General features: G+C 38.4%; 1 protein-coding gene across 1 annotated transcript in view; it reads left to right on the top strand.

Moving 5' to 3' along the window:
* The window catches only part of LOC111330000 (uncharacterized), a 42,185-nt gene extending 31,599 nt beyond the window's left edge, over nt 1-10,586 (top strand). The window contains exons 36-46 of the mRNA XM_088727151.1: nt 653-764; nt 1,558-1,742; nt 2,252-2,396; nt 2,645-2,824; nt 4,223-4,324; nt 4,535-5,233; nt 5,690-5,794; nt 5,951-6,052; nt 6,681-6,782; nt 7,778-9,964; nt 10,241-10,586. Coding sequence (XP_088583277.1) covers nt 653-764; nt 1,558-1,742; nt 2,252-2,396; nt 2,645-2,824; nt 4,223-4,324; nt 4,535-5,233; nt 5,690-5,794; nt 5,951-6,052; nt 6,681-6,782; nt 7,778-8,007 — 1,962 coding nt within the window. The 3' untranslated portion in view covers nt 8,008-9,964; nt 10,241-10,586. The remainder of the gene's footprint in view (nt 1-652; nt 765-1,557; nt 1,743-2,251; nt 2,397-2,644; nt 2,825-4,222; nt 4,325-4,534; nt 5,234-5,689; nt 5,795-5,950; nt 6,053-6,680; nt 6,783-7,777; nt 9,965-10,240) is intronic.
* The last annotated feature ends 3,500 nt before the right edge of the window (nt 10,587-14,086 follow it).

The following is a 14,086-nucleotide window of genomic DNA, read 5'->3' as shown; positions in this document are numbered from 1 at the left end:
AAACCGGTAGTCTAAATCCCACAGGGATCAACGAACGCTTTTCATTCCACTAATTTATTCGTGTTTTTCTCGTTGCCATGTTCCCACCAATAACGTAGCTCCATTTTCTGCCTTTTAAAGCACACACAACCCACAATTCCTCTATTCGCTCCGACGAAGGGCTAACGCTCGAAACGTCAGCTTTTGTAATCGTTACGGTGGCCAATTTATCATTTCAACTTTGTTGATATATCCAAATTATTTCGTTACCCCCCACCGACGCAGCCCCAAACAGTTTCCTTGGAAACTATCAGCCTTTATCTACCACTTAGCTCTGCTGATTCTGGTCAATATCTTATATTACCTTAGAGTGTAATCTTCGGGAAAGCTGGTCGTAGGTTGTTTTATCTCGATTAAGAAATTCTCTGCAATAGATCTATTGCCACTTTGAGGTACCAACCACCAAAAGGCCACAGGTCCAACTCCTCTTCGAAGCACTCTGAAATCCTCTTCCATCGACCATAACTTTGTAATTGACTAAACATATCCAGCCATTACTTAAATTCAAGATTTTTCCTGCATTCCCTTGTGAACATTTTTTGACACAGTTTAGTATTTCGAAAGTGTTGATATGAACATATGTATAATGAAATGTTATTTGCTGTTTTGTCAGGAAACGTTAAATTTTGTATCAGAGAAAAAGGTCTACGTACGAGTGGTGGCCAGTATAAATGTACTCACCCGTGAAGCACACTGGGAGTTTCAGAGCCTTGATCCTCTCACAGGTAGCTGGTTATTCACCTGACAACAGGATCTACTGCTTGCCACTAATACTTAGTCCTTATTAACCGAGCGGGAGGTCTGTATGGGAGAATCTTGACCGAGGTCGCCAGTACAGACCGAACGCAGTGGGGTCTGTACCAGTGACCGAGGTCAAGATTCTCCCATACAGACCGACCTAGCTCGGTTAATAAGATGTTTATTATATGGCTGTGTCTTATATGCCAATTTTTTATATTCTTTGTACCTTTTTTTTTTAGACCGGTCTACATGCCGGTCTAGATGGGAAAATCTAGACCGCTTTCAATATTGATTTCAGCCAATCAAATTCATGAATTCGGTAGTTCCCAGTCCTTGTGAGACACAGCCATATAATACTAGACATTACAATGATTTCTGCCAAAATGAAACTTTTATTTATGTTTCTTAAAAGGAAGAGACAGCAAACGGGACATTAAAATTTTGCAAGTACGCTTCTCGCGTTGGGTAAAATACGTTTACTTTTAAAGAAGAAAAATCACTCAGTATGGCGTTCGAATTTTCCTTGCGATTGGACAACAGGAGATTGGATATAGACTGGTGAAACTCGAATATATGGTCATTGCTTTTTTAAAATTATTTGGTTTAAAAACCCATCTTGCGGTATTTATGGATTTTTTACGCTGTACGATGTGGTTGTAACCTGTTTTTCAAACTCCGGGAATGAAACCCTTCAGTGTGCTCGCTTAACATCAGCGCCATTGGGTGACATACTCCAATGGTAATGTTTACGTCCAAAGTTTTTTTTCTCTTTTACAGGCGAGACTCCCGATGATCCTTTAACTGGCTTCCTTCCACCAAACAATGGTACAACAGGACAAGGATATGTGAGCTTTACAGTTCGCTTGAAGAAGAACGTGCGATCGCTAGCAAGGATTGATGCTAAGGCGAGCATCTATTTCGACAAGAACGAACCGATTGATACTCCTCCAATCTTTAACACGGTAAGGAATAAGATAAAGCTATGGAGGTTGTGGGATGTGAATACCGGATGGGAAAAGGGACGCCAGGAAAACTAACAGTGTGTTGATTTTCTGGTTCTAAGGCTGATGGGGGAGGGGGAAGGAGGGGGGAGAAGGGGAAGGAGGGGGGAGGAGGGGAAAGGAGGGGGAGGAGGGGGAAGGAGGGGGAGGAGGGGGAGGAGGGGGAGGAGGGGGAAGGAGGGGGAGGAGGGGGAAGGAGGGGGAGGAGGGGGAAGGAGGGGGAGGAGGGGAAGGAGGGGGAGGAGGGGGAGGAGGGGGAAGGAGGGAGGAGCAGAGGGGAGGAGGGGAAGGGGAAGGTGACATCTCAGTAACTTCCCCAGTTACACCTCTACTGTTTTGGCCCTAGTGCAGGATGGACCGCACCCTGAGAAGCTAGAGGTGGCGGATATAAAAATACGGACGGACAGTCCGATCAATCGAAACACAATGTATAATTCTTTCATGTTTTTCTTAATTTTGTATGTGTCCAGATTGACAGTTCCATGCCCTCTTCCAATATCTCTGTGATAAATGAAGTCATGGAGGTTGGAAAATTGGCCCTGGAAATTGATACACAGGACGGGGAGTCTGGAGTGAAATCTGTTGACGTGTTTTATCAAATCTCAGTTGGTAATGGTAAGTCCATTATTAATGGTAAATCTATCATAATCGTTTGTATCGATTCGTGAGTGTCAGGTCTGCAACTAGAAATACACAAACCCTTTCAGGAATTTTAACCCACAAAAATGTCTTCTGTGTTTTTAGTAGCATTTGTAAGGAGATACTCGTGAACAAGAGAGGATGAAGTGATCACGGGATTTCCTCTTTTCCTGGAGGATTCCCCCAGTAAAAGCTTCTGATATCAATTTTGTTCTTTCTTACAGTTCTTCCCCAGAACCAACTTCTACTGCCCTTAATGTCCGACGTCGTCGAGAATACAGTGTTCCTATCCCTCCCTCCTGGGAATACCTACTCACTTCTGGCTTTAGCTGTTGATCACGTGGGCAACAGACAACTGATGGAGTTGAATCGCGCGATCACAGTGGACTTCTCATTACCAACACGTATGTACCATTGAGTCAAACATTGCATATAAAATCTTTAGTTTTGAGCTAATAAAATCTTGCGAGCCTAATAGAGATACGTCAGATAAACATATTTGGTTACCAATACCAATAATACCAATAACTTTATTTCTAACAACAACAAACATATGAAACATATGTGTGAACTGCGGTTATGAGACGTATATGAGCACGATCCTTCGCAGTAAAGCACTATTTGAGCAATAGTGAAAATCAGACCTGAAAAAAATTTCAGGCCTGTACGGGATTCGAACCACTGACCTCTGCGATACTAGTGTAGCGCTCTACCAATTGAGCTAACAAGCCAACTGGGAGCAGGCCATCAAATTAATTCGACATAAACCCGTAGATGATAAATCAAACAACAACAAACATATGAAACATATATGTGAACTGCGGTTATGAGACGTATATGAGCACGATCCTTCGCAGTAAAGCACTATTTGAGCAATAGTGAAAATCAGACCTGAAAAAAATTTCAGGCCTGTACGGGATTCGAACCACTGACCTCTGCGATACTAGTGCAGCGCTCTACCAATTGAGCTAACAAGCCAACTGGGAGCAGGCCATCAAATTAATTCGACATAAACCCGTAGATTGTTGTTTGATTTATCATCTACGGGTTTATGTCGAATTAATTTGATGGCCTGCTCCCAGTTGGCTTGTTAGCTCAATTGGTAGAGCGCTGCACTAGTATCGCAGAGGTCAGTGGTTCGAATCCCGTACAGGCCTGAAATTTTTTTTTTTTTTTTTTTTTTTTTTTTCAGGTCTGATTTTCACTATTGCTCAAATAGTGCTTTACTGCGAAGGATCGTGCTCATATACAACTTTATTTCTATTGCGGTATATACAAAAGCTCTATATCGCTTTAAAATCTAAAAAATATCTAACTAACAATCTTACCAAGACAAAAACAATTTAAAGCAAGCCTGAAAAGATAAGTTTCCAATCTAGATTTAAAGACGTCAACTGATCGACTTAATTTAATGTCCAAGGGAATATCATTCCATTGCTTTGGGGCAGCGACCGAGGAGGGCCTGGTTAGCACAGTTAATAATTAAATAGTTTCGTGTAACAGTTTTTACGCTTGTTTACCGCCTCGCTGTTTTTCGTCAATCGTACAATGCTTTTTTTCCAACATTTTTTCATATTTTTGCTCAAAATTTTTGGCTACTTATGTATTAAATTCTAAACAACAATCAGCATGTCATCCTTTGACCTCTATCGCACTCCGCCTGTTGTATCAAGTTGAGCAAGTTTACTATTTACTTTAAATTGATTAGTAATCATGTTAAACTGATAATTCACGTGTATTGAATTACATTACATTCAATTTTATACCATTTTTTTTAAAATATTTTTTCATTTTCACCGCAGCATCGTGTGAACGCCTAAACAACTGCTCCGGCCATGGAAACTGTTCTGTTTTGAATTTCTGTGTTTGTCAAATGGGATTTTATGGCGTCAACTGCTCACTTGGTAAGTATTATTAATAGCAGTAATCGTTGGAATGAGTTTGTTTAATATGAAATAAATGAAATCGTTGATACATTTATTCACTGGTTAGCGATTGTTTTTTGATGATGATAATCATAATGATTATAATCGTATTAATTAGGATGGCCCTTATAGACTTAACATCAATTAGTCCATGCAGTGAGTTTGATGGTGTTTTTAATTCATTTGCAGATTATCCTCTTCGCTTTGAAACCCCGATAATCAACTCCATGTACAGTGATACAAGCGAGGACGTGCGCTCTCATTTATATTTCTCTGCTTTTGTTCCGGATTTTGACACCAGCAGCCACAGTGGAAGTTTCAACCTGAAACTCGTACTCCATGAAATACCCGAAGGATTCGCTTTTAGTAAAGGAAACAGGAGTGGTCATAGTGTTGTGTTAGAGCCTGCAGAATTTGGCGACATTTGGATGACACCCAGGAAAGATTTCTCCGGACTTGTGAGGTTTAATCTTACGGCAATAGCTTCCACCCCCTTAAAAACAAAAGCAGTCTCGAGACAAATTGAAATAAACATTACAGCCATTGCAGATGTTCCATTTCTGAACGTCAATGTGCCGTGTCAACATTGGAATAGCAGCGATAAGGTTATCCCAGTCTTCGTAGAAGCCCATCTGAATGATCAAGATGGATCGGAAAATCTAACACTTGTTTTTTCGGGTTTACCGACGGGTTATCGACTGGTTCACAAGAATGGCACAAATTTGGTGAATGGAAGTAATAATACAATCACTCAAGATGCGCCCCGTTGGTTTATTTCAATAAACGAGACTTTAAAACCATTTGTTTTAAGAATAATTGCCATTTCAGAAGAAAGATCCAATGGAAACCAAGCAAACCAAACGGTTGACGTTAATGTTACATTCTGTGGTAAGTCTTATGAGATCAAGATTTTTAACAGTTGTCGGAAAACCACTATAAGATGGGCCTGTTCTAAATTACTTCCATACATGACTGCGGGTTAATGACTTTTCAGGTTTTCGGGGATTGGGCCTTGATTGAATTCCCCCTTTTGATTTACTGGATGAGGGACAGACATTCAGAAAATCGAGTTAGTAGGGGTAATCGAATTAAACTTGACCATACAAGCTGCGACTCGTGTGTGGGTGGCAAGTCGAGGGTTGAGCTCGGAGCAGGCGCAGGGCTTCTAACTAAAGAAAACACCTCTCAGCGGACTTAAAGAAAAACTAATTATAAGCGGACTGGATCCGTCTCCTTGCTGGTAGAAATTGCAAAGATATCGTTATGGCCAAAAGATAATCTATAGTAAACTTGCTTCTTTGTCCCTGAAAAATTGAAGATCCAACATGTTTTTGTTATTTTCAGTGACTTGCGAGGCAGTCAACAATTGTTCCAAGCATGGAAATTGCATAGAAGTAAACACTTGCGATTGTAATAGTGGATTCAAAGGATCCTCAGATTGCTCAATGGGTTGGTTTCCTATTTGTGATTGTTCAGCGGTCGTATTTTCTCTCGTTCTCGTGCTCCTGGTTTCTTTTTGTTTTGTTTTTTTTTTACCGCATCGTTTCATTTTAATATCTCTTAACTTTATTTATCTGTATACTCTCACGTTTTCAACAACAATAGTGTCCTGCGAAGAAGTTAATCATTGCTCCAGGAGAGGAAACTGTACGGGTCCTAATGTTTGTGCTTGTGAAGATGGATACAAAAGTGTCGGGTGTTCACATGGTAACGTTTTATTTTTCTTAATTAGTAATAAGTTCATAGATATTAATTGGGATTAAACCCTCTCTGAAGGCTGATTATTTCCCGGAATGTTTCGCACGCTTCCTGGCCCTCTGAAAAAGCAAAGCATGTATCGTTCTCACAATGTAAAGGTTTCCTTCAGTTCTCCCACAAAAAATTAGTTGGAATAAGTCGCATGACTCTTTGATTTTCCGCCTTCTAATGAACAAATGAAATGAACTGTCAAATTGTACTTTGAACCCGTGCACGAAAGGAAAGATTAGAACGCTGCCGTTACCGAGCCGACAGATACTGTTGCGCAGATGCTCATGTCTCTGGTCGCCGCTCTGACATGCGCAGTATCTATTTTGCAATGAGCTGGAGGGATGCAAATATTCTCGTTGGAAAGAGGTACTCTTCACTTCAGGGTGTGTCGTTATTTTGTAGGAGAAGGGGGAGGGGAGATTTAATGAGCTTCTGTATGTTGGTCATCCGTGATGATTTGCACGTTATATATCTTCTGTGACTAAATCAAAATCAATTATGTTTCAAAATTATCATTCCTCGTCCTCTTTATAGATGAATCTTTGACCAGTCGTTTTCTTTTCTTTGTTTTTCTTTTTCATTTCAGCTTCCTGTGAATTTCGAAATAACTGTTCTGATCGTGGTGACTGTATTGGACCTAATATCTGCTCATGCCACGTCGGGTCCCTAGGAATGAACTGCTCTGAAGGTAAGATAAATACAAAACGTTCACATTTACAGTTCTTTTGTTGCCCCACGATCGATGAAAGGGATAAACAAGTTTACTGGTAATAAAAATGAAAGCAATGAAAGTATTTGAGCAAATGCACACCCTACTGTACTCCTCTCCTCCCCCCCTCAACCCAACAACAGTCAACTGCTAACAAGTTAGGTTTAATGTTGGTTTAGGAGAAGGGAGGGGTGGGTGCGCAGTTAGTCAAATACCGTCTTTGATCTGAAAAATGCTTTTAGTTATCATCATTAGAATCGCATTATTGAATAAAATCTCGCATTCTGATTGGTTAGGGAAGCGAGATATTTGGTGTGGAATTACGAGTTGAAAACGAGGCTACGTATACATAATAATAATAATAATACACTTTATTTCAAGAGGGTAGCACGGAATAGTTACAGAAACTATTAAACTTGTGGCCCTCCATCTGAAATTAAAATTCTAAATATACAAAGTCAAAGTACAAAAAAGATAAAACTAAGGAAATATAGAAGTTCTACATCAATATAAACAAATGTAAAAGCTAGTGATATGGCTAGAGAAATATATACAGAAAATGACTAAATTATGAAATGATGTAATTCCTGCTGCTTTTTGAAGGAGATATTTCGATAATTATTCTTGAAGGATTCTAGTGAGACTGCATTTCTGAGATCTAGGCTTAAGCTGTTCCAAAGTTGAAAAGTAGTAACTGCGAACAACTATAAGTAACAACTATAGGTAATGCTGTTGTCTTTTTTTTTTTCTCAATTTTATTCAATTATGCGATTCAAGGAAAATTCATAACTTGACTCGTGAATTCCGCGTTAAATTGCACTTGAAAACCGATATCGCACGAATCGCGAAGCGATTCGTGTGACATCGCTTTACGCGTGGAATTTAATGTGAAATTCCCTCGTCAAGTAATGAATTCTCCTATATGATAACTAAAACTATTCATTTTTTTATTATTATTTTGCGTCTTAACCCAGTGACCTGTGGATTGGTAAACAACTGTTCAAATCATGGCACCTGCACTGGACCAAACCAATGCACTTGTGAAGAGACACGAATGTCACGTGATTGTTCAGCAGGTGAGAGGATCGATCCGGGTCAAATAAGTATGCACTGTTTCGCGTTGATTCCTGGAAACATCTTCCAAAGTTTATCGTTATCATTACCATCACTGTTATCATTATTTTCGTTGTATTTTTGTCTATGAGTTGATGGTTAAAAATACTGTTATCTTTATAGCTGTCATTACATTATCGTTATTGTCGTCGCTATGGCTATCATCGTATATTTCACAGTGTCTAGTTAATTTTCAACGTTTTATCGTTATCATATATACCATGTCATTACACAATTTTTGTGTCACACTTTCGCCGTCGTTAAGAGTTTCTTTAATATTATTTTCATTATCTTAAAAATTCAATCGCCTATGTTCATCTCCAAAATGTATTCTCTCAAGTTTAAGTTAACAAGCCTTTTGACACGCAAGTGGGGATAATAATCTAGTTTCTTTAGTCAATGTAGATCAAAACTCCGAAGTGCAAATTTATGCTTTACTCTGTCAATTTGGTATCATCAACATTCCCAAACCGGACCTTTGTGGCATAACACCATCGCCTTAGATCTATGGTACAATCTACATACCCTAGACCTGCGGCATAACACCTGCATCAGTTTTTAATCTGTGGTATAGCATTCATACCTCAGATATACTGATACAACAATTGTATCTTAGATCTGTGATTTTAAAACTCGTTTCCCGGATCTGTGATAAAACAGAACTCTTATCTCAAATCCGTGATATGAAATGCAAGTCTCAGACCCAAGATATATCAGCCATATCGCAAATCTGTGGGTATTACACACATTATCTCAGATCTGTGATTTAACAAACATATCTCAGATCTGTGATATAAAATCCATATCTCAAATCTGTGATATCAGATGATATTTCAGATCTTAGATATGAAATCCATATCTTATAACAGAAATATCACACCCTCATAACAAGTCCACATCTCAGATATGTCACATAAATGGCGATATCTCAGACCTGTCGTATATCACTCGTGTACTTTTCCTTTTCATGCTATTTATTTTATTTTGTTAAATTAAATGAGAATGACTAACTGTATTGGATATTCTTAAGAGCAGGGCAAAGCAGGGCACTGCAGGGCAGCAGAGCTGGAATTGTTGTTGTGACTCTACAAGACAGTGATATAGTAGATACAATGAAATATATGAAGTTCATATATATAGTAGCTCTCACTGAGAAGAACGTTTAAAATCAATCAGTTTCATGCCAACTGACTGTTACCCAAAAAGTAAAGGAGACGATGCAAGTTCTTGCACAATTAAAAAATAATCTTTAATAATATTTATTAATTCTTATTGCCCTGATATCAATTTTCCATTTTCAGCTGCCATTATAATCAGTCTAAGTGAAGAACTAGCCAATTACAACAATCTAAACTGAACTGAGTGATTAAAATTATGCACTGCAGTAATAATACTAGTAATAATATTAAGTAAGATAATGATTGTTAATAAGCAACTCGGTCTACTATGTACAAAGTCTAATTAAAATAATTATAGTCGTGATAATTAGGTAAGGAACGCCCTCTTAAACAAATGCGTTTTAAGAGAATTTTTAACAAAACTATTTGAATCATAAAAAATTCTGATAAAATCTAGAAGATTGTTCCATAGTTTGGGAACAGCCATATCACCTAGTGTACTTAAAGACTTGCATGTCGAGAAGTTCAAAGGTATAACTAATATTAGATCTTAACACTAATCCAGCCTTAGAAAAGGACTGTTTCCATTGGATAGCGTTTTCCAGCTTTCGAAAACCCCGGGCTTTGAGGTAGGTCAACCATAAGATAACTATCGCTCAAATGATATCAAGTAGCCTTTGCTATTAAAACGACAGTGATGAGCGAAGGAGAGCTACGTACCGTTAGCATGTTTAACAATATGGTAAAAAGAAATGGCAACGGCATTCATCTCAGTGCCAGGTTTTTGTCGTTTTGGTTTTTCCAGTTTCCGTTTGAAGTCATAAAGTTCGTGCTTCGTTATTGCCTCCTATGCTTTTGGTTCACATGTTTTTCAGATATTCAAGCTTCGAACACCAATATGTGACGGTCAGCATACTTACACCTGTCAAGGTAAAAAAACTTTCGAGTGCCCGAAATTAGGGAAGGCTTTTTAAACAAAACCTTATCCTCCCAATCCAGTCTAATCCATATTTTCCGCCCCTCTCTATTTCTTTGACCGGCCCTATATATTCTAACGAGTAAAGATCATAAAAACGTTAACTCTAAAGAAACTCGGCATCTACAGTCAAACCTCCATCTCCATTCAATTATCCTGACGCTATAAAGCATGTTCATACCACACTATATCAAATGCCAATTAATTTACAACATGTTTTTTCTGTTTAGGAGCATGATCATCTTCAAATTCTGGGTAGAGAGCAAGCAAATGGAATGAAAATGAAAGCCTGTCCTTTGATGCTATCTCTAAAATGGTGCACACGTCCCCAGTTCCCAATAGGGAAGACTTTGAAATGTGCATAATTTAGTTTGCAGGATGGACCAAAAGTTTCCATTCCCTAGGAATCTTGAAAGAAGTGAGGATCAACTGTCCGACCTCCAAGTGCATGAACATATTTTTTCTTGCCCCAAAAAGAAAGAGTTTCTCGTTGTAAGTTTGAGTTGTTTGTGATAAATTAGTATTTTACTATTTAATACTCACGGGGCAATAAAAACAAAAGATTATTGTAATAAAGATTTTTAGTCACATCTTTTGAAACACTCTCCCTCCCGTTCGCCTCCTCCATCAACCCAATCACTATAGGAGCCGTGTCGCGTTCCCCACGGCAGACACGGGGTGTGGCGTAATTGGATTCGCCAGGTCAACCATAGTGAAGTACAGGACGGACAGCAGACTCTTACACACTTTTATTGGACTAAAATAATGTAAACGGGCTAGCCGACTTGTTACAACACTAGCGGTGAAAACTAAAAAGGAATACACGATTTTTCTAAGCTAAGGAAACGAGCTAGATTACAAATCTGACGATAGGAAACACAACTAAAAACTGATAGAAACTTCATGATCGCGACTTACGTCTGATCTTGGCTCCGGGGATGAGAAAACTCCATGCCAAGTTGTCAAAAAACTCCGAAAGACTCCTATAAAACTCCTCTTTGCTCCAGGGACAACTCCTTAAAACTAAAATGTTCGCGTGAGAAGAAGCCTAATATACTTCTATGACTTAAAGGAAACTAAACTGAAACAAGTCTTTGTGCGGCAAGCCAAAAAAGGATATTTTATAATCACGGAATCAAAACGAAACAAGGCTACATTTTAAGAAAACAAAAAGTCATACAATGTTCTGAAGCGTTCTTTGTACAGCAACGTGACAAGCCACCTTGCTCCCTTACGGCGGTTTCCTGCATGATTTCCTCGCCCTAATTCCCCAAAGCATAATTAATAACGGTCCCAAACAAAAATGAGACAATTATTCTATTGTTGCTTAGAGAAAACTGCCGTTCTGAAACATGAATTCGTCAGTTTTGGGGAAAATGAGGCCTGAACGAAAGTGGAAGGTCTTGCACCGGGAACGAGTCCACATGAAAGTTACTCTTTGCTGCATTGTCAACCAAACGGTAGTTAACTTGCTTTTGTGAACAACAACAACAACAAAACTTTATTCTTATTCTGATTACAGACTTACATAATTGAAAATTCATATTACAAAAATACATGATTAAAATGTTTTGCCCCGCAAATAGCTAAGAAGCTAGTCGCGGCGGGGCAAAACAAGAACGTGATTAAAATAACAAGTTATGGAAGAAGAATAATAAATAAGGCAAACCTATATTAATAGAGAAAAACCTTGCATATTGCAACTAGAGATAAATAAAACACAGAAGTTGGGAGTTAATGTATAATTACTGAGGCATATGGCATTATGAGAAATATTGCGGCCGTAGGCCGAAGCTGGCTGCAATATTTCTCATAATGCCATGTGCCGAAGTAATTATCTATCATAATTATTGATCCCCATGAAATCCTATTGTTCTGTGTCTGTGTTGGATCTTCGATTTTAGTCGCACCTATGTCTGATAATTGTGATGCTCATTGCTATTGTTCTTTGTTGTGATGAATATATCTTAGATTTTAATTGTGCCGAGGGTTGTAGCTCGTTGTTATAGTTGTTCAAAACAGTTCTAATGATGGAATTCATTCGTGCAAGGCGTGTAACACTGCTAATTTGCATACTTTATAAGTCAGAGAATTCAGTCATTTTACTCAGTGCGAACCTGGGTTTAGAAAGGGGATGGATTCGTCGGAAGACGAAGGATTATTTATTACACAGAGCTCTACGAAGACAGATATTTCAGCAGAAATCGAAGGGCACTTCACTAATCACTCTCTCAGGCGTTCTTGTCCCACACGGTTGTATGATGCATGGTGGTGTTTCAGAATAACTTATCCAAGAAACGACTGGTCATCCGTCTTCCGATGATGTCAGAGCATATAAATGTACCTCATCAGCACTCAAAAGGGAAGCAAGCGAAATTTTGCAGGGTTCTCTTTCAAAAAAGGCTGTAATTGATGTAGAGAAGAAGGACGAAAACGGTGCTGGGGAAAATTATACTGCACGAGAGGTTAAAGTTGTAAGTCCGGAAAAAATGTGATCAAGAGGGCAGTAATGAGTCAGTAGTTGTTAGCACTAATTCCACTAAAATTATTGTTATTTCCTATAAATAAACTGATGAATATAATACTTCTTAATGCAATAGATTGTGCTCCATACTATCAGTCTCCTTGATTGTATTTATTTTCAGTGTTTGAAAGTTTTAGTTGATTAAAGTGGCACTTCGAAACAAAAAATTAAGTTGCAATGAACGAGAGTTAAACACAAACGGTAATGTTGACAATGAGGTAAGCTATCAGTTTTGGTGCGCTTTATACATTAAATTTCCTAAAACAAGCTGCAATATTTTTAATAATTGTAACCTGCACACTGCAATATTTTTAATATTGCAGCCTGGACACTGCAATATTTTTAATATTGCAGCATGCTTATTTAGCGCGTTTAATTATATTACCCCTGATACTTTCCCCGCTAACAAAAAGGACCGCCTCCGTTTTCCTCAAACAGTTGTTTTGTCATCGTAAAGACTACAATCGTTGATTTAATGCAGAGAGAGAACAACAGAATTTCATGGGGATCAGTAATTATAGGGACGGAATCTTTCACCGAGAAAAGATTTCTTAATTTAAACGTGGTAAACACTAATTTGATGTCGAGATCATTACAAAAACGACTAACAAGGTGAAGTATTTTGTTTTGAGCTACAGTAGAAAAACGGCCTAAATAAGGTAACTTATAAAAGTATTGTTTGCCCTGTGAAGGGATATTAGAAGAAGGAGGTGTTTGAGTGGAGCCATTTCGGTCGATGGCTGTGTTCAAATATCGATAAACGCATTTATAAGATGAATGGGGAAAAGATTCTTGCGCAAAATGAAAAGTAATTTAACAATGTCCTTGTGGAAGCCCAACCAAGTATTGTTGATTTTAAAAACCCTGGCAATTAATGTTCCGGATAAGACCGATTTTGTATGACAGAGGTGCGAAACTAAAGTAATTGGTGAGAAGACCCGTGAAGGTCTTCTTACGGAAGGTACTAGTGACGACGGAACTACGGTGGGTATTGTCGATTAAGACATCCAAAAATAATAATAAATAATAATAATGATAATAATAATAATAAAAGATTTATACCGCGCCAGTATCCTACTGTTCAAAGGCGCCTACAAAAACTAACTTTAACACTTAAGACAGCTAATATTAATTATAAAAGGCTTTTCTAAAAAGAAAAGTGTTTAATCTACTTTTAAAAACAGACACAGACTGAGCATTTCTAATTTCACATGGCAAAGCATTCCATAATGATGGTGCTGCTACAGAGAAGGATCTTGCGCCATATGTTTTCAAGTTATAGGATGGAGAAACCAGAAGGTGCTTGGATGAGGAGCGTAGTTGACGCGATGGGGTGTAAGATGTAAGCAAATCACAAATGTACGACGGTGCCAAGTAGCTAAGTGCCTTGTAGGTTATAAGTAAAATCTTAAAAATAATTCGTTGATTAACGGGAAGCCAATGAAGATTAAAAAGAACAGGCGTAAGGTGATCATGCTTACTAATGTGATCAGGCGTAATGTGATCATGCTCAGGCATAATGTGATCATGCAAAAAGGGGAAGACATTATCG

The sequence above is a fragment of the Stylophora pistillata genome, chromosome 7 (genome assembly GCF_964205215.1).
Source record: "Stylophora pistillata chromosome 7, jaStyPist1.2, whole genome shotgun sequence".
In the NCBI taxonomy this organism is placed as follows: domain Eukaryota; kingdom Metazoa; phylum Cnidaria; class Anthozoa; order Scleractinia; family Pocilloporidae; genus Stylophora; species Stylophora pistillata.
This window is presented reverse-complemented; position numbering and strand designations above follow the sequence as displayed.